General features: G+C 35.7%; 1 protein-coding gene across 1 annotated transcript; it reads left to right on the top strand.

The window, feature by feature from the left end:
- Positions 1 to 9,551: 9,551 nt before the first annotated feature.
- Positions 9,552 to 14,893, top strand: LOC137487771 (uncharacterized). Its single transcript, XM_087240208.1, has 9 exons — positions 9,552 to 9,977; positions 11,236 to 12,045; positions 12,235 to 12,780; positions 13,398 to 13,492; positions 13,598 to 13,648; positions 13,751 to 14,126; positions 14,243 to 14,413; positions 14,517 to 14,628; positions 14,722 to 14,893. Exons 1-9 carry the CDS (start codon positions 9,929 to 9,931, stop codon positions 14,744 to 14,746), a joined length of 2,235 nt encoding a protein of 744 aa, XP_087096334.1. The 5' UTR covers positions 9,552 to 9,928; the 3' UTR covers positions 14,747 to 14,893.
- The last annotated feature ends 7,406 nt before the right edge of the window (positions 14,894 to 22,299 follow it).

Raw genomic sequence — 22,299 nt, forward strand, 5'->3', positions numbered from 1 at the left:
CCGAACTAGAACAGATCCAACCTCAAAAAGGACTGCGGCTTTTTGGACTAATCCAGCTGCTGTAGTCCATTGCCCCGTGCATTATGGGATGTAGAGGAAAAATACTTGTTGACAGCGCTTTACCAATAATTTTACACAGAAAGAGAGAGGGAAAAACATTACCTGATAGAGCGCTGGTAATATTTCCTGAAGATGACTATGTCGCAGTTTAGCTAAATTAATTCACGCCTCCTCACAAAGTGACTTGCGATGTGTATTCGCCGTTTGCAATGCATTTAAACATTGTTTTCCAGCCGAAGCTGCGCTTCATTCTTCAAATGTATAGTTTGTCTAAATTAATGTATAAAAACTATATAGTACACTATGACCAGGGATACAATCAGCCAGTCAGTCGGCCCTCCATAGTGAAAAGCGTCATTTTGTGTCTGCTGGTTTGTTTACTTGCGGGAGTTACATTGCCATTTTCCTGCACGTTAATTCTGACCAATCGAAAGCAGTTTAGGATATGCATGTAATAACATCTGGCCAATGAGTGATGTGGATTTTGTCATATGACTGCATTTTGTTTTGTTTTTTTTTTCAATTGGTTCAGACCAAATCAATCAGTGTGGTGTCAAAAGGACCTAAAAACGGCAGAAAAATGCTCCACTCAGTCCACTGTATCATTTGTTGCCCTTGGTCAGGACCAAATGAACTGAACCACAGATGTGGAAGCACCCTTAGTGTAATCTTACATTTTTATTGTGGTTGTCACATCCAGGATCCACATACTGTATAATAACACCCTGCTGCTGCAAACACATGTAACCCCTGTAGCAGATCTATATACAGGTGGAGCTGGGGTGGAGGAGGGAAAAGATTGTTAGCTTTATACAAATTTGAGTTCATTTAAAAATGTAACTGTGCCTCTTAGGGTGCTTTCACACCTGTGGATCGATTCTTTTGTTCAGGAACAGGGATTAAATGGTTACAATGTTGCACTTTGTTCTTGGTATAGTTTGCTTTCACACAGCAAAGTTTCAACTACATAACCATAATGCACTGTGATATAGCCTGGTTGGTTAGTTCATTGGATTGTTTTGCTTTCTCACTACAACCGATTCGCTCCAGAGTTTGTTTCAATCGAGCCGAGACCACCTCATCCAGACGATCTCGGACCGATTATTTGGCACGGATCCGAGCGCGATTGCTGGATTCACACATGCCAAACGAACCGCGCTAACTGGGAAAACGTACCAGGTTCCGAAACAAAAGTCTAGGTTAAAAGCACCCATAGTGTAATTTTGTATTTTATTGTGGTTGTCACGTCCAGGATCCACATATAATAACACACTACTGCTGCAAACACATGTATCCCCTGTAGCAGACCTATACACAGGTGGAGCTGGGGTGGAGGAGGGAAAAGATTGCCAGCACTAACAACAATCAGGCAACAGTGACAATCACCTGAACCAACTAGTTGATGACAAAGCAGAACTTTGTCATTCTGTCATGACAACTCTAGATTTAGTAGAATAATTAATATGTTTACGTCAATGTTTATGTGTTCTGTCTTGGCATCGTAGATCTTCTACTTGCTGTCAGGGAAAAACAATAGTAACTATTGGTAACTTCCGTTACATGAATCAATAAGGACCTTAGATTTGGCTAAAATATCTTGGCTTGTGTGAGTAAACTAACAGCTAATTGACCTGATTTAGGATGAACGATCCCTTTAAGGGTTCTGACACAGTCAGCAAACCTGAGTATTGCTTGGGCAACATCCTGGAGGTGCCCGCTAACAAAGAAGAAACAATGAATAAAAGTGCAAAATATGATGTGGATCACAATAAATGCTTCTCAATCAGTCATGATTCAGTTATTCTCAATCTTTATTTTTTATTTTGCCTGATCAATACTTGCATATTTCTGTTGTTTTTCTATACTACAAAATGTTTCTACAATTTTATTAATGGTGATAGCTCCAAATTGAGGCTTTTGCCAGGTTTAGCTCACTTTAGTGTGCACTGAATAAAATGTTTAAACACACACACACACACACACGTCAACTATCTTTATGGTGAGTTCCCATAGACCTAATGATTTTAATAATGCACATTCTTATATTGGGCAGCACAGTGGCTCAGTGGTTCCTAACAGGAAGGTCGCTGGTTCAAGTCCTGGCTGTCCACAGTTCAAAGACGTGGTATGGGTGAATTGGATTAACTAAATTGGTCGTAGTGTGTGAATGCGAGAGTGTATGGGTGTTTCCCACACTGTAAAAAAAGTTGACTCAACTTAAATTTTAAGGCAACAAACATAAGGACATTTTTGAGTTTGCTCAACTTAAATCGAGTTAAGTGCAGTAATTGGGTTGAAAGTTGAGTCAACTCAAAAATGTCCTGAAGTTTGTTGCCTTGTAATTTTGAGTCAACTTCTTTTGTTTTTTACAGTGGGTTGTGGCTGGAAGGGCATCTGATGTGTAAAAGAAATGATGGAATAGTGTGGCATATACAGAAAGCCCCTGACACTGTGTGGGGTTAGAAAAACATGATTCATTTAGGAAAATAAATACTTAATGCATATTCAACGCTTATACAAGACCGTAACTTACCCATATTAGAGAATAATGAACCAATACTGCAATATTGACTTTGATTCATTTTTAAAATCAGCACTGTTCATCGCTGATTTGCACTTGACACCAGGAGCCTCACATTTTAAGATAAAAACTACTTGCTTGTATTTTCCAAAACTTTAATCAAAGATGGCTGTGTTAAAATGAACCTCGACAGCATCACAGAGACGTCTATATGATGTTGGTGTTTACATGTGGACTTTGTCTTTTCTCCAGACAGATATTAAACAAATTTATAATACATCTTCATGATTATGATTTAGAATGTTTGGAAAACAGACCTTTAAAAGGGTTTATAAGATTACTGTAAAAAGCAGATGTTTCAGAGACCAAATGCTATTTAAAATATGTCTTACAGATGTAACATTTGTGTGTGCAATATGGGTCAGTCATTATATAAAGAGTCAGAATTATTAGGCCCCCTGTTTATTTTTCCCCCATTTCTGTTTAACACAGCGGATATTTTCAACACATTTCTAAACATAATCATTTTAATAACTCATTTCTAATAACTGATTTATTTTATCTTTGCCATGATGACAGTAAATAATATTTGACTAGACATTGTTCATGACACTTTTATTCAGCTTAAAGTGTCATTTAAAGGCTTAACTAGGTTAATTTGGTTAACTAGGCTGTTTATGGTAATTAGGCAAGTTATTGTATAACGATGGTTTGTTCTTTAGACTATCGATAAAAATATAGCTTAAAGGGGCTTATGATGTTGTCCTTAAAATGTTTTTAAAAAAATTAAAAACTGCTTTTATTCTAGCCAAAATGAAACAAATAAGACTTTCTCCTGAAGAAAAAATATTATCAGACATACTGTGAAATTTTCCTTGCTCTGTTAAACATTATTGGGGAAATATAAAAAAAAAAGGGGGGGGGGCAAATAATTCTGACTTCAACTGTATATTATTAGTTGAAGCCCTCGTGAATAATTAACCCCCCTGTATATTTTTCCCGCAATTTCTGTTCAACGAAGTAAAGATTTTTTCAAGACATTTCTAAACATAATGTTTTTAATAACTAATAACTGACAGTACATAACATTTTACTCGATATTTTTTAATTTACAGTGTAAAAAAATCTGATTAATTAGTCATGATGGCATGTCTTACAGATGTAACATTTGTGTGTGCAATATGGGTCAGTCATTATATATATATATATATAGTTGAAGTCATTATTACTATTCCCTTTTGTTTATTTTTTTTCTTCAATTTCTGTTTAACAGAGCAGATTTTTTCAACATATTTCTAAACATAATAGTTTTATTTAACTCATTTCTAATAACTGATTTATTTGATGTTTGCCATGATGACAGTAAATAATATTTGACTAGATATTGTTCAAGACACTTCTATTCAGCTTAAAGTGACATTTAACTGTATCGTACTGTACCAGTCAGTGGAAACGAGCCAAAAAGCTGCACGCTTTGTGGATTAAAAAAATGAATAAATAAAAAAATAAATAAATAAAATTTAAAAAAAAAAAAAAAAATATATATATATATATATATATATATATATATATATATATATATATATATATATATATATATATATAAATTAAATAAAATTCAATAAACCAAATGTTTCAAATTTATCTAAAACGTCAAACCACATGAGACAATCTACAGCTGAAACATTTCCTTGAAAAACGGTCAATTAGGCTTTATATAGTAATGACAGTGGACAAATAAAAAACACTTTCTAACAGGCTTCTCATACAGTGTGTACCAAGTGTGCCGCAAGCCTACGTTTGAGTGAAGGTTTCGGCCGTTAGATCGCCCCCTGGGGGCTGGCTGCAGTACAAGTCATAAAGCCCGCCTCCTCCGTGTTAATGAAGGAGACTTGAGCCCAAATAAAAAAAAATATTACACTTGCAATAAAATGTCCCGAAAGATAGTTCTGGTCGATTAAGGCACTGGTTATTGGGCTGAAATAGGTGCAGATCTTCATTTTTGTAAACAGTTTGTTTTTAGCAGTAATTTAATGCTGGGCGTGTCATCGTGATTGACAGCTGTGATTGACAGTTTCTCAAAGCGCGGCGTCTGAGCTTCGGCAGGAGACTGAAGTAGACTGAAATGTTATTATTCGATTTCTGTGTTATTTTACCATGACAAAATGAGTTCAGCAGTAAACTATAGTTTCTGACATACATGATCCTGGTGGAACACTGTTTATTCGCTAAGTTCAGGGCTTTTTTTGGGCTTTATTAGTTTGCTGATACACGCCTAGCCACCCAGATAGCAAAACACAGTTCCGGCTAGATTCTCGCCTGCCGGAGACTTATCTCTTAGAGCTCAGACTGACTAATGTTACCTCTGCTGGACCTACTCCGGATGCCTGGACTCACTACCCAATTTCAGCCCGAGTCAATCGAGCCAGATGCGGCGGCCGAGCGAGCAGGCGCTGCCGCATGTGAGCCGGAATCAGCCCGCGACGCCGCAAGTAGGTTATGCGCTGCGGCCTGGAGCTGGCGCGATTGAATATATAAAACCCTCATATTTGTTAACGTTATTACATCCATTTGTGTTGATATGACAGCAAACGCATGCTGAGAAGTTCGGGGGGCGTAGTTGATTTTACATAAAGCGTTTGATTGGAAGCTCGACTCTGCTCATTTTCGCGGCTCCTCCTCTGGCTCCATCAGACAATCCTTCTGCGCATGTCTGGCTCCAATTTCAGCAGTCTTTTGCGACAGTTTGTGCCCGTCAAGCAGACGTTTTGCCCTCAAGGCGTTCAACGGGAAAAAGGGCTGTCGCGTCGTCCATATTTTTTACAGTCATTGGTGTGTACACAATACACGTCATGCCCATTCACACACCCCGCCTCATATCAAAAATGTCAATATCAATGATATCAATGATGCTGATTGGCCGACACCTGCGTATCATTAAAAGTCGTGTGGCTAGGCTAACGAGTTAGGCCAAAGGTAAACATTAGCACGTACGAAAAGCATCGAATAAGCTAAAAGATCAAAACTATGCAAAGCTCACCCCCGTCCGTGCAACATGTACCATTTTCAAATAAAAACTATAATATAAAACCCGCATACGTTAACATGGGAAACCAGCTGTTGGTTACTTTAATGGAGGTGTAACGGTTAGCTCCCAAGAGCTAGAAACTTTATCAAAACATTGACAAATCCATTTTAAACAGCAGACTCTAACGAAAATAAACAAATATAGAACATTAGAGAAGGTAATTTAAAAATACTTACTAACTTTTTCCAACAAAACCCTAATGACTTCTTCTTCTTCTTATGAGTTTTATTGGCAGTTAGCATACAACTTTTAGGTGCATTACCGCCACCTGCTGGTTAGGAGTGTGGGCCATGATCGCATATATATATATATATATATATATATATATATATATATATATATATATATATATATATATATATATATATATATATATTCCTACACCACTTATATCTTTATATCTAAATCCTTTTATCTAATTTAGACATTTAAAAATTTTATACAGTCCTCATCTGACTTGTTTTTTAGTATTTTAATCAAATTAAAATTTGCATTGATTCTTTTTTAATTTAAAATAAACACTTCCTTTCCCTATTGTAACATGCTCCACGGTTTCTTCTTGCCCACAAAAATCACATCTTCCTGTCTGATGTTAATTCATTTTGTACAATATACTGTTGAGTCCTGAGTCCAAATCTAATTCTTGATATTATGCTCTCTTCCCTCCTACTTCTACTCGTTATTCTTCCTTTATCCACATTTCCTTAAATATTAAACAACCACCTCCCATTTTTTCCTTCCTCCCATTGTTTTTGCCACCCACTTTTTAAAATTCGCTTAATTAAAACCTTTATCTCACTTTTACTATATTTTATTTCCATGTCTGTAACTGATTTCCTTTTAGCTTCTTTAGCGCCATCATCTGCCAACTCATTCCCTGTTATTCCGCTACGAGTTTCTAATCCCATCATCTGAATGCGATTTATTGTTTGCAATATCTCGATCAATATATCCTTTCTGCTTTCAGAATGTCCACTCTCTAATGTCATCAGTGAGTAATTTAAGTCGAACATACCAATGCTCCTAACCGTCTGTTTTCCTCAACCCATTGAAGTGCCATTAGTATTGCCACCATTTCTCCAGTATACACTGAAAGGTCATCTGATATTCTTTTAATAACTTTAATTCTAAAATCTATTACTGTGTATGCTACCCCCACTCTGTTTCCTCTATCTTTAGATGCTTCTGTATATATTAAAACATGATTAAAATATTTGTCTTTAATATATGTTTGCACCCTTTGAATATTAAAATTGCCCTCCGCACTCTTATCTCCTATCTTTAAAGTGATGTATCAACAATGGGTTTTGGTAGTAACCATTCAGGAGTATTTGACCATGGAACCCTAATAACTTCCCTTAACCTTCGTATAGATGTTTAGCTAACAACAGACGCTACTCCTGACAAAACCCTATTAGCACTCGGACTCTGCGCATGCGCTCACAGGATTTGTTTACAATTATTAAACGTTTAGAGTCAGCCAGAGATGGCGTTTATCGTGTACTACATAGCATACGTTTATGGCAGCACATCACCTCAAATACTTTTTATTTTTTGATTAGGTTCATTTTACAACATCATGGCTGCAACAGCCACAATATAACAGGAGTGTCTAAAAAGCTCCCAGCACCAAGCCTTGCACCACTAGTTTGAATCTATGTAGTATAGTTGAATTTAGAATTATTAGCCCCCCTTTGATTTTTGTTTTCTTTTTTAAATATTTCCCAAAATTATGTTTAACAGAGCAAGACAATTTTCACAGTATGTCTGATAATATTTTCTTAGTCTTATTTGTTTTATTTCGGCTAGAATGAAAGCAGTTTTCATTTTTTTAAATGCCAATTTAAGGTCAATATTATTTTTTACAATTTTAATTTTTTTTTATGACAGAACAAACCATTTTTACACAATGACTTGCCTATTTACCCTAACCTGCCTAGTTAACCTAATTAACCTAAATAAGCCTTTAAATGTCACTTTAAGCTGTATAGAATTGTCTAGAAAAATCTAGTCAACTATTATTGACACATGGCAAAGATAAAATAAATCAGTTATTAGAAATGAATTATTAAAACTACTATGATTAGAAATGTGTTGAAAAAAAATCTCTCTGTTAAACAGAATTTGGGGAAAAAATAAACAGGGGGGCTAATAATTCTGACTTTAACTTATATATAAATATATTATGTAATACATGATATGTAAACTAATCATTCTAATAATAATAATAAAATAAATTCATAAAATAAATATTTGATACTGGCCACACAATTTAAGTAAAAAAAAAACAGGTTAATACTTTGTGCTTTTTCTCAATGTCGAGAGAGCCACACACCAGATGGCCTCACTAACTCGTTTAGTTCTCTAGACATGCGGTACAGGTGAATTGGGTTGGCTAAATTGTCCGTAGTGTGTGAATGTGAGTGTGGATGTTACCCAGAGATGGGTTGCGGCTTGAAGGGCATCCGCTGCGTAAAAACTTGCTGGATAAGTTGGCAGTTCATTCCGCTGTGGCGACATTAGATTAATAAAGGGACTAAGCCGACAAGAAAATGAATGAAATACTTAGGTGATGTATTTTTCTGTAGAAAATTTTACTTGGTTTGGAATTTTTTAAAATAAAAAAATAAATAAAATAAGATCAATATCATTAGCCCACTTTCATTTTTTCCTTTTGGGTTAGGCTACAGAACAAACCACTATCCAATAACGAGATTAATTATCCTAATTTGCCCGGTTAACATAATAACTTATTACGTAAATTGCACTATAGTATCTTAAAAACATTATTGGAAAAATAATACCATGGCAAAGCAGGAAGGTATGAAAATCTTTTAATATCAAATGGGCGTAACTATTTGATAAGGTATTGCTTATTAAAACGTTTCAGTAAAAAGTGAATTTCAAACTTTTATTTGTGAAAAGACAGAAAATTCATTCCTTCATTTTCTTTTCGGCTTAGTTCCTTTATTAAACTGGGGTCCCCACAGTGGAATGAACTGCCAACTTATTCAGCATATGTTTTTTTACACAGCGGATGCCCTTCCAGCTGTAACCCATCACTGGAAAAGAGAAGACAGAAAAATTTAATATATTATTTTAACCCAATCTTTCTCTTAAACTATGCAAACTTTTTTATGGAAATTTCATTGATTAAAATTTTTTATCCATTCATAAAAATATGTAAATTTCTAAAGGTTTTGAAAGTACAATAAATGTTTACAATGTGAATGCTACAGTCCGCATTATCCGATTTCTTTTAAGAAGAGAAGAAATATAAAAAATCAGAATTGACTCTACAATGAACAGGAATATAAGTAGGATATTAACTCGATATAAAATAGTTGTATAGAAGATAACAAAAATAAAAAGACATGATGACAGCAACAATAACACAGACGTAAAATAAAAGTAATAAATAGAGATTTAAAAAAAAAATGAACTTAGTGGAAGAAGCATGAGGGTTTCATATTTCTATCTGCTTGCCATTTTTAGTTATTAGATAAACATACGGCTTTAAGCAGTGTCAATTTTGATTAAGAAGTTTTCAGGGGAAAAACTTAAGAACCTATTGTGTATTAATAAAAATGACATTTTTAATGTGATTTATGTTCTGTTAAATGCTTTTTGTGTTGCTTGTTTTTTTGTGATATATGTGATGTGAACGCTGATGTGGTTGGGTACTGTGAAGTCAAAGATAAAATTCTACTTGTGGACAATTAAAAAGTAAAGTAAAAACATTTGCCATTTAATAATAATAATAATAATAATAATAAAACTAAATTATTTTTTTTTAAAAATAATAATAATAATAGTTATTACATTACTATATAAATATAATACAATAGTATCATATATATTATTATTTCGTTTTTATTTTTCCGGTTTGAGTATCCTATAGCACATCATGTATTTTAACTGAAGAGTTGTTTTATTGATGACGATTTATTCAAATAATTCTGTAAAACCCAAGCATAAACTTTGGGAGATTTTACATGTAAAAATTTAAACATTTTAGATTCCTTTAGGTGACTTTAAATGTCAGAAATGTCCGTGATATTTCAAATAATAACATCAACCGCATTATTCGAAATTCGTTCTAAAGATTCCACGGACTCATTACGTCACCGCGGTGAAGCTGCAAAAGAGCAAACACTTAAGAAACATCTTCAAAACACCTCTCGCTTGAACACAGACTGACGGCTAGTTTACTAGTCGAGCAAAAGCGACGATCACAGTGTTTTTACCACGTTTCATTGATGCCGAGTTTGCCTTCTACTGCCACTGTCATGGCGAACAGCTCAACAGGTAAATTCTTGTTTGTATTTATTAGTGTACAAAGGTTTGAGGCCTACTCTCCAAGTACAAAATCTATGCTTATAAATTCAACATGGACGTCAACATCGTAATTCAGAATATATGCGTAATGTGACATTACATCTGATGAGCGTGTGTAGGCTATTTTATCAGGGAAAATTTGGTTTTATATTTACAGATTTGGACTTTCTCCTTAATAATATAATTTCTGAAAAGTATTTTTTGTTCATTTTAAATAGTGAAATCACAATAACGTTAGCAGCAAATGATTATCAAAGTACAACATTGTTCACAGTCAAAATAGTGCTAATGCTGTTTAATGTCTTACTTACATGTGATTTCAGACCAAATAATCAAAGTAAGGTGGTAAAGGAACATGTCACAAGTCTTCACTGAACAAATGAGCGAATATAAAACCAACTTTAAGTTACCTCAATGGCTAATTTGAACATATTACAGACATCACAACCTTGCTTAAGTAGGAAGCCTCCATTTCTGGGGCATCAGGCGTCCACTATGAATATGTGGGAGATTCCAGGAGACATGGAGACATATTATATGTAATGTTGTCTGACTAAATAAAAGAAATGAGAAATTTAAATTAAAATAGGATGGTTATTTTATCCGGTTTACAACTGTACACTTGTAATATATAGCCTTTTCCTTACAGGAGCTTGAATAATTTGACTTTTCAATAACTTTATATGATATTTAAATGGTCATTTTAAAATCTTTATGATATTTTAATGACAATTAACTGACCAAGAAACTAAAATCAGTTATGCTATATAGTAATACACAACTAATATGTCTAGTCATGCATTGCTAATATTGGTAAGATTAACAATTAATAAAAACAAAAAAATAATTATATTATAATATTAGTTTCTGTTTTTATGTGATACGAGAAAGAAATTATTAGATTTAATGTATTGTCGTGTCTTTGTTTTTCTCAGTTGTTCAAAATAAAAAGTGGCAGGGATGTAACTCAGATGACATAAATATTTTCAATATAAGTATCATCATACGATGATTAGATAAGTGTTATTTATATTTTGTCTATATACAAATTATTTTGATCCGTGTATCTGGATCCAAACTGATTGCCCATTATTACATTTAACCCTTAACACACACACACACACATGCACACATTGTGAAATTATGCTTTTTGTAAACTCTTTAATTTATTAAATTGAAAGAAAGTGAATATATTAACTTAAAATCTTTTTTTTGTCATTGTTTTCAGAAACGCAACCAAACAGGAAGAAGAAAAGCCTTTGTGAATTCTTCAAAAAGAAATGGCTGGCTTTACAGAAAGCCAATCAGTGTCGACGTCGAGGCAATGAAGTATCTCTTTTACAGCCTCCGTCTGACACAGAACCAGTGGGTCTACAGCCAGGCCCATCCAACCTCAAGACAACATCTGCAGAAGATCAGCATGATCTTCAGTCTGCTCTGTCCAGCTTTGGGTCTCTGGCTGTAGACAATCAGGCTGATCTTCAGTCTTGTCTGTCCGGCCTTGAGCCTCTGGCTGTAGACATTCAGGCTGAATCTCAGCTTGGTCTGTCCAGCTTTGAGCCTCTGGCTGTTGAAGATCAGGCTGATCTGCAGTCTAGTCCATCCAGCCTTGAGTCTCTGGCTATTGAAGGTCAGGCTGATCTGCAGTCTAGTCCATCCAGCCTTGAGCCTCTGGCTGTAGACGATCAGGCTGAACTTAACAATGGTCTGTCCAGTTTTGAGCCTCTGGCTGTAGACGATCAGGCTGATCTTAAGCTTGGTCTGTCCAGTTTTGAGTCTCGGGCTGTAGATGATCAGGCTGATCTGCAGTCTAGTCCATCCAGCCTTGAGCCTCTGGCTGTAGACGATCAGGCTGATCTGAAGTCTAGTCCATCCAGCCTTGAGCCTCTGGCTGTAGACGATCAGACTGATCTTCAGCTTGGTCTGTCCCGCCTTAAGTCTCTGGTAGTAGTCGATCAGTCTGATCTTTATCCTGGTCTTTCCAGCAATAAGCCAGCAAACTCTGATGCAAAACCAGACAATCCAGAGCCAGATGAAGGTGAGCTTAATGTCATTTTATTGCTGTTTTTCAAACGTGTAAAGTAACCCTTTTAAGTCATGTATTTATTTATTCACAGTATTTTTGTTAGTTTCAAAATCATAAAATCGTTTTTGGTTGATAGTCTCTGTATATGACTTCTGATATTGAGTGCCATTTTCTAACTTTTTTTGTGTCTGGGGTTTCTAGAAAAAACAACAGATGTTGAGAAGAACAGAATCAATACATTCTTCAACAAAACGTGGCAGACTGTAAAACCTGTACTCAAAAAGAACAATGTGGTTAATCCACGGCCAGACACAGGTTCAGCTGCTGCAGAGCCAAATCCACACACTTCTGAGCCAGATCCACCTGCATCAGAGCCAGAGCCATCCATTCCTGAGCCAGACTCACTTATCCCTGAGCCTGACTCACCCATTCCTGAGCCTGATTCACCCATTCCTGAGCCTGACTCACCCATTCCTGAGCCTGATTCACCCATTCCTGAGCCTGATTCACCCATTCCTGAGCCAGAACCACCTGTTCCTAAGCCAGACTCACCCATTCCTGAGCAAGTAGTTCGATTACATCTGCAGGATCAAACTGACAATTCTTCAGACAAAGAATCTTCAGATGAAGAATCTTCAGAAGATTCCCAGCCTTGTTCGTCCAAGTTTGTTCGAGCACCTACCAAGCACAGACGTATTGGAGACAAAAGCTGGTTGAGAACCATTGCATCGCCGGGTCCAAATATCCGTGAGTGTTTTATCTTTTCTTGTTCGTTTACTGATGATTCTTCCTAGTTTTTATAGTACCTCTGTTTATTTATACCTGTTTATTTATGTGTACTGTACAAATAATCTTGATCGAATTTGATTGATTTCCTAATTGCCTGTTAGAATATGATTGTAAAGAAAGTGATTGTCATCTTGGGTTTTTTTCAAACTTGAGTTATATTTAGATGACAAATGTCTTACGTAAACACACTCAAACAGCCATCACGATTTAGTTTCAGACATAATTCAACACACCCGACCAAACTACTCAAGTATTTCAGGCTTAAGCCATGGTCATATTGCACTATTCATCCCATAGACTTCCATTCAAACATGTCAATAAGTCAGACCAAAAACACAAACTTTGACTGGCGAATTTGCACTACGTGAACGTGTGAAACCAGTAGAAGATAAAAATCATCTTGTTTTATCTCTTCATAGCTGAATTTTGCATGGTCAAACTGCACGAGCTTTATTTTAAAACTAGATTGTATAACTTATTTAAGAACTGTAGATTTATATCTGTAGAAGTTGGAAAAAAACACTTCTGTATTCTATTTTTTGTTGAAAAGTATTAACATTTGTGCTTTTTTGCAGTTCCATTTTCTGCAGTATACGAAGTTGGAGAAAAGCTTGGAGAAGGAGGCTTTGGCGAAGTGTTTGTGGGGCTCCACAAACTTAATCAACAACAGGTAAAATACATATCAGCGCTTACATTTCAGTCATATGTTTCTAATTTCCAGGGTGAAAAGATTTCATTAGAGTTTACCCAACATCTCTTTTTTTTGTTTTTGCAGGTTGCCATCAAATTTGTGAAGAAGACAAGAGCAGACTGGTATATCAGAATTGTAAGTTGTCCGTGAACATATTGTATATATTAAAATGCAAATGATCTTAAATGCTAGTGACATTGAAAGATACCTAACCTTTTGTTCAACTATTTTCTCCAGCCTGGGCTTTCCAAGCCGCTGTTGGCAGAAGTGTCATTAAACCTGCTGCTGAATCAACAACCGATAAGCCCTTACATCGTTCACATGATAGACTGGTTTGATGAGGAACAACGCTACATACTCATCTTGGAGTACCCGCAACCCTGCGTGAATCTGCTCAGCTTTATAACTCAGAACAAAACAAAGAGTGAATCTGAGGCACGTAGCATTTTGTACCAAGTGGTCCTCGGATGCAAGCACTGTCTCGACAGAGGTATCTTCCATCGGGACATCAAGTTAAACAACTGCGTGATCAACACAGAGACACACCAAGTCAAACTGATAGACTTTGGCTGTGGTGATCTCCTCAAGAGTGTCTATGTGGGTGGATTTACTGGTGAGTTGGGTTAGCTTTCATACAATGAGATGTGTTTACTGTGATACTAATATAATGGATATCTGAAAGTTGAAATGTTTGCTTAACCTGTCTATGTCTTGCATTTTTATGAACAGGAGGATGCTGTCCACCAGAGTATGTTGCGACCCTGGCATATCGGGCAGACCCAACAACGGCGTGGTCTCTGGGCTATCTGATGTACAAACTGATGTGTGGCACCTACCCCTTTAAATCACTGGAAGACATGAAGACAAACAGTCTGACTTTTCCATTGGGCCTATCCAGAGGTTAGAGAACACTATAGTACCAGTATCACAATGGCCGTAACACAGCAAACTTTCAAACTTGACACTGTCAGTAACTAACCAGCTCTCTTGTAAACACTTGCAGAATTCCAGGATTTGATCTCGGGGTGCCTGATTACTGATCCAAACAAAAGATCCACCGTAGATGACATCCTAAACCACGAGTGGTTTCAGCAAATGCCAGCAGCAGGAGTCAGGTATTGTTTCTTAGGAGATAATGACAGAAATCAATTTCTAAATCTAAACAGTGCTATCAAACATGAACCTTAACTTTTTCTTTTTCTATCCAGCACAACCTGCACGAAACGGACATGAAAGAGTCTTCAATCAAGCAAACTTATTGTAAAGGGATAGCTCAGCCTATTAATAAAGAAGAATGTTCTGAGGTCCTTGTTGTTTGTAATGTAAGTCAATAGTTACTGTTTCTGAGATGAAAAATAAACACAAAGAAATCCAAATAAACAGTGTCTCATTTCAAAGAAATTAATTCAAGTACTATTAGCTTTATACATGTGTGAGTTCATTTAAAATTGTTTTCACACTTGTCTTATTTAGTTCGGTTGAATCGCATTAGAGTTCGTTTTCCCTCTTGGTGCGGTTCGTTTGAGCAGTTGTGAGTGTAGCAATCGTACTCGAGTGCCACCAAAAGCGGACTAAAAAAAGCTCCTCCAGGAGGTCTCCGTACCCCTCAAATGAACCCTGGAGCGGTTCCCTTGTGGTGAGAACATGATCCGAACTAGAACAGATCCAACCTCAAAAAGGACTGCGGCTTTTTGGACTAATCCAGCTGCTGTAGTCCATTGTGCCGTGCATTATGGGATGTAGAGGAAAAATACTTGTTGACAGCGCTTTACCAATAATTTTAAACAGAAAGAGAGAGGGAAAAACATTACCTGATAGAGCGCTGGTAATATTTCCTGAAGATGACCATGTCGCAGTTTAGCTAAATTAATTCACGCCTCCTCACAAAGTGACTTGCGATGTGCATTCGCCGTTTGCAATGCATTTAAACATTTAAACAGCCGCAGCTGCGCTTCATTCTTCAAATGTATAGTTTGTCTAAATTAATGTATAAAAACTATATAGTACACTATGACCAGGGATACAATCAGCCAGTCAGTCGGCCCTCCATAGTGAAAAGCGCCACATTGTGTCTGCTGGTTTGTTTACTTGATGGAGATTGATACTGATCAGGATTGATACTGAATGGAGTTCCATTGCCATTTTCCAGCGCGTTAATTCTTACCAATCGAAAGCAGTTTAGGGAATGCATGTAATAACATCTGGCCAATGAGTGATGTGGATTTTGTCATATGACTGCATTTTGGTTTTTTTTGTTTTTTCAATTGGTTCAGACCAAATCAATCAGTGTGGTGTCAAAAGGACCCAAAAACGGCAGAAAAATGCATTTGTTGCCCTTGGTCAGGACTAAATGAACTGAACCACAGATGTGGAAGCACCCTTAATGTAATCTTACATTTTTATAGTGGTTGTCACATCCAGGATCCACATACTGTATAATAACACCCTGCTGCTGCAAACACATGTTACCCCTGTAGGAGATCTATATACAGGTGGAGCTGGGGTGGAGGAGGAAAAAGATTGTTAGCTTTATACAAATGTGAGTTCATTTAAAAATGTAACTGTGCCTCTTAGGGTGCTTTCACACCTGTGGATCGATTCTTTTGTTCTGGAACAGGGATTAAATGGTTACAATGTTGCACTTTGTTCTTGGTATAGTTTGCTTTCACACAGCAAAGTTTCAACTACATAACCATAATGCACTGTGATATAGCCTGGTTGGTTAGTTCATTGGATTGTTTTGCTTTCTCACTACAACCGATTCGCTCCAGAGTTTGTTTCAATCCAGCCGAGACCACCTCATCCAGACAATCTCGGACCGATTGTTTTGGCACGGATCCGAGCGCGATTGCTGGATTCACACATGCCAAACGACCCGCTTACTGGGAAACCGTACCAGGTTCCGAAACAAAAGTCTAGGTTTGAAAGCACCCATAGTGTAATTTTGTATTTTATTGTGGTTGTCACATCCAGGATCCACATATAATAACACACTACTGCTGCAAACACATGTATCCCCTGTAGCAGACCTATACACAGGTGGAGCTGGGGTGGAGGAGGGAAAAGATTGCCAGCACTAACAACAATCAGGCAACAGTGACAATCACCTGAACCAACTAGTTGATGACAAAGCAGAACTTTGTCATTCTGTCATGACAACTCTAGATTTAGTAGAATAATTAATATGTTTACGTCAATGTTTATGTGTTCTGTCTTGGCATCGTAGATCTTCTACTTGCTGTCAGGGAAAAACAATAGTACCTATTGGTAACTTCCATTACATGAATCAATAAGGACCTCAGATTTGGCTAAAATATCTTGGCTTGTGTGAGTAAACTAACAGCTAATTGACCTGATTTAGGATGAACAGTCCCTTTAAGGGTTCTGACACAGTCAGCAAACCTGAGTATTGCTTGGGCAACATCCTGGAGGTGGCCGCTAACAAAGAAGAAACAATGAATAAAAGTGCAAGATATGATGTGGATCACAATAAATGCTTCTCAATCAGTCATGATTCAGTTATTCTCAATCTTTATTTTTTATTTTGCCTGATCAATACTTGCATATTTCTGTTGTTTTTCTATACTACAAAATGTTTCTACAGTTTTATTAATGGTGATAGCTCCAAATTGAGGCTTTTGTCAGGTTAAGCTCACTTTAGTGTGCACTGAATAAAATGTTTAAACACACACACACACACACACACACACATCAACTATCTTTATGGTGAGTTCCCATAGACCTAATGATTTTAATAATGGACATTCTTATTTTGGGCAGCACAGTGGCTCAGTGGTTTCTAACAGGAAGGTCGCTGGTTCAAGTCCTGGCTGTCCACAGTTCAAAGACGTGGTATGGGTGAATTGGATTAACTAAATTGGTCGTTGTGTGTGAATGCGAGAGTATATGGGTGTTTCCCACACTGTAAAAAAGTTGACTCAACTTAAATTTTAAGGCAACAAACATAAGGACATTTTTGAGTTTGCTCAACTTAAATCGAGTCAAGTGTAGTAATTGGGTTGAAAGTTGAGTCAACTCAAAAATGTCCTGAAGTTTGTTGTCTTATAATTTTGAGTCAACTTCTTTTGTTTTTCACAGTGGGTTGTGGCTGGAAGGGCATCTGATGTGTAAAAGAAATGATGGAATAGTGTGGCATATACAGAAAGCCCCTGACACTGTGTGGGGTTAGAAAAACATGATTCATTTAGAAAAATGAATACTTAATGCGTATTTAACGCTCATAAAAGACCGTAACTTACCCATATTGGAGAATAATGAACCAATACTGCAATATTGACTTTGATTCATTTTTAAAATCAGCACTGTTCATCGCTGATTTACACTTGACACCAGGAGCCTCACATTTCAAGATAAAAACTACTTGTTTGCATTTTCCAAAACTTTAATCAAAGATGGCTGTGTTAAAATTAACCCCAACAGCATCACAGAGACGTCTATATGATGTTGGTATTTACATGTGGACTTTGTCTTTTCTCCTGACAGATATTAAACAAGTTTATAATACATCTTTATGATTATGATTTAGAATGTTTGGAAAACAGACCTTTAAAAGGGTTTATAAGATTACTGTAAAAAGCAGATGTTTCAGAGACCAAATGCTCTTTAAAATATGTCTTACAGATGTAACATTTGTGTGTGCCATATGGGTCAGTCATTATATAAAGAGTCAGAATTATTAGGCCCCCTGTTTATTTTTCCCCCATTTCTGTTTAACACAGCAGATATTTTCAACACATTTCTAAACATAATCATTTTAATAACTCATTTCTAATAACTGATTTGTTTTATCTTTGCCATAATGACAGTAAATAATATTTGACTAGACATTGTTCATGACACTTTTATTCAGCTTAAAGTGTCATTTAAAGGCTTAACTAGGTTAATTAGGTTAACTAGGCTGTTTATGGTAATTAGGCAAGTTTAAAAAAACAAGACTTTCTCCTCAAGAAAAAATATTATCAGACATACTGTGAAATTTTCCTTGCTCTGTTAAACATTATTGGGGAAATATATAAAAAAAGGGGCCAAATAATTCTGACTTCAACTGTATATTATTAGTTGAAGCCCTCGTGAACAATTAACCCCCCTGTATATTTTTCCCGCAATTTCTGTTTAACGAAGAGAAGATTTTTTCAAGACATTTCTAAACATCATGTTTTTAATAACTGACTGTACATAACATTTTACTAGATATTTTTTAATTTACAGTGTAAAAAAATCTGATGAATTAGTCCTGATGGCATGTCTTACAGATGTAACATTTGTGTGTGCAATATGGGTCAGTTATTTTATATATATATATATATATATATATATATATATATATATATATATATATATATATATATATATATATATATATATATATAGTTGAAGTCATTATTATTATTCCCCTTTGTTTATTTTTTTCTTCAATTTCTGTTTAACAGAGCAGATTTTTTCAACATATTTCTAAACATAATAGTTTTATTTAACTTATTTCTAATAACTGATTTATTTGATCTTTGCCATGATGACAGTAAATAATATTTGACTAGATATTGTTCAAGACACTTCTATTCAGCTTAAAGTGACATTTAAAGGCTTAACTAGGTTAATTAAGTTAACTAAGGCAGGCTAGGGTAATTAGGCAAGTTATTGTATAACGATGGTTTGTTCTGTAGACTATCGATAAAAATATAGCTTAAAGCTATATTAGCTTATAATTTTGTAATTAAAATGTTTTTTTTTTATTAAAAACTGTTTTTATTCTAGCCTAAATAAATTAAATAAGACTTTCTCCAGAAGAAAATATTATCAGACATACTGTGAAAATTTCCTTGCTCTGTTAAACATCATTGGGGAAATATTAAAAAAGAAAAAGAATTGGGGCAAATAATGGCCCGTTTACACTGTGTGGTACGGTACGGTATGGTACGGTTCGGTTCGGTTTGGTACGATTTATGGCCGTTACCACTGTCAATAAGCATACCGAACCAAACCGTACCGTACCACTTTTTCGGCATCCTTTCGAAAGGGTACCAAAACGAGAGAGGGTACCAAAAGGTGGTTACAGAGATATGTCATGATTTCGTGGAGCTATACAGAATGTAAATAAAGGATCTGCCATGTTGTAAGACAGCCAAGAGATTACATGGATATACTATATGCATATAATAACGAGCCATGGATGACCCGAGCTTAAACAAACCTTGTCGTCGTCTTAATGAACAGACACAAAGCTAAGAAGAAAAATCTGCCATGTCCTGTTGTTGCTTTACGAGACCGTCTAAAAGTGCAAGCGGTATTTGCTTTCTTACAGGAGCTCGCGATCGTGTCTATATTTGATATAGCAAACTTCTTGAGCTAATAATAATAACGTCCGCATGATTACTGAAGTGTCTCCGTCATCTGATCCATTCGGAAAGAAAAGGACAAGCGAGAGGGTGAAGCACTGGAAAAAAGGAGAAGTCTGGCAAAACACAGGAGCAAAAGTGTTTTAGCAACCTGAATCATGAACAAACTGCCATGTTTATCTTCAACTTTTGGACTATTATGAACTGGGAATGACAAAATTACTCTCTAACAGAGCTTACATGTGCTGGTAAAGATTACAGACATAGATGAGAGGTTTGCTCTGACTGTGGGCTATATTGCGTGTGTTTTTGAACTCAAATAAGTACTAATGTATGATGTGTGCAGTTTTCCTGTAATTAATAATATATCAAAGACTGTAAGGGGCTGTATGTGTTCATATTTGTTGCATTTATTAATTTATTATATATAATTACAGACGTTACAGTAGGTTATTTCGCACTGTCATTGATCTGCAGTTATAATCAAATCCTGTTCATAGAAAAGTTAGTAATAAACATTTATAAACAAGTATTTATGTGTATGAAGCATCTGTTTTGTGAGAAGTGTTTCTCATATGATATGTAAACGACCCATACAGCTTTACTGTAGACATTTATTCGAGCAAGCATGACGTCGACTTAAACTTTATGTTGTACACCACGCCCACCAAAAGGGTACCCTTTGTGGTGGAAACGCAAGCCTGATAAAGGTGACCCGTACCCACCCGAACCAAATCGTACTGTACCAGTCAGTGGAAACGAGCCAAAAAGCTGCACGCTTTGTGGATAAAAAAAAATAATTTTGGTACACTGACAATACAAGAATAATCAGACGGACAGTGAAAGTGGATTATTTTGCACCACGGAAAGGATTGCTACTGTAGAAAACATCGCATAAATTTGAAAAACCAAATGTTTCAAATTTATCTAAAACGCCAAACCACATAAGACAGCAATCTACAGCTGAAACATTTCCTTAAAAAACGGTCAATTAGGCCTTATATGGTAATGACAGTAGACAAAAAAAAACACTTTCAAACAGGCTTCTCGTACAGTGTGTACACAATATACGTCACACCCATTCACACACCCCGCCTCATATCAAAAACGTCTGATGCTGATTGGCCGACACCTGCGTGTCTTTAAAAGTCGTGTGGCTAGGCTAACGAGTTAGGCCAAAGGTAAATATTAACACGTACGAAAACATTCGAATAAGCTAAAAGATCAAAACTATGCAAAGTTCACCACCGTCCGTGCAACATGTACCATTTTCAAATAAAAACTATAATATAAAACCCGCATACGTTAAAATGGGAAACCAGCAGTTGGTTACTTTAATGGAGGTGTAACGGTTAGCTCCCCGGAGCTAGAAACTTTATCAAAACATTGACAAATCCATTTTAAACAGCAGACTCTAACGAAAATAAACAAATATATAACATTAGAGTAGGTAATTTAAAAATACTTACTAACTTTGTCCAACAAAACCCTAATGACTTCTTCTTATTATTATTTTGAGTTTTATTGGCAGTTAGCATACAAACTTTTTTATATATATATATATATATATATTCCTACACCACTTATATCTTTATGTCTAAATCCTTTTATCTAATTTAGACATTTAAAAATTTTATACAGTCCTCATCTGACTTGTTTTTTAGTATTTTAATCAAATTAAAATTTGTATTGATTCTTTTTTAATTTAAAATAAACACTTTCCTTTCCCTATTGTACTTTGGACACTTCTTAATAACATGCTCCACGGTTTCTTCTTGCCCACAAAAATCACATCTTCCTGTCTGATGTTAATTCATTTTGTACAATGTACTGTTAAGTCCTGAGTCAAAAATCGAATTCTTGATATTATCCTCTCTTTCCTCCTACTTCTACTCGTTATTCTTCCTTTATCCACATTTCTTTGAATATTAAACAACCACCTCCCATTTTTCCTTTCTCCCATTGTTTTTGCCACCCACTTTTTAAAATTTGCTTAATTAAAACCTTTATCTCACTTTTACTATATTTTATTTCCATGTCTGTAATTGATTTCCTTGTAGCTTCTTTAATCTGCCAACTCATTCCCTGTTATTCCGCTACGAGTTTCTAATCCCATCAACTGAATGTGATTTATTGTTTGCAATATCTCGATCAATATATCCTTTCTGCTTTCAGAATGTCCACTCTCTAATGTCATCAGTGAGTAATTTAAGTCGAACATACCAATGCTCCTAACCGTCTGTTTTCCTCAACCCATTGAAGTGCCATTAGTAATGCCACCATTTCTCCAGTATACACTGAAAGGTCATCTGATATTCTTTTAATAACTTTAATTCTAAAATCTATTACTGTGTATGCTACCCCCACTCTGTTTCCTCTATCTTTAGATGCTTCTGTATATATTAAAACATGATTAAAATATTTGTCTTT

This window comes from Danio rerio, chromosome 2 (genome assembly GCF_052040795.2).
Source record: "Danio rerio strain M-AB ecotype USA chromosome 2, GRCz13ab, whole genome shotgun sequence".
NCBI classification, from domain to species: domain Eukaryota; kingdom Metazoa; phylum Chordata; class Actinopteri; order Cypriniformes; family Danionidae; genus Danio; species Danio rerio.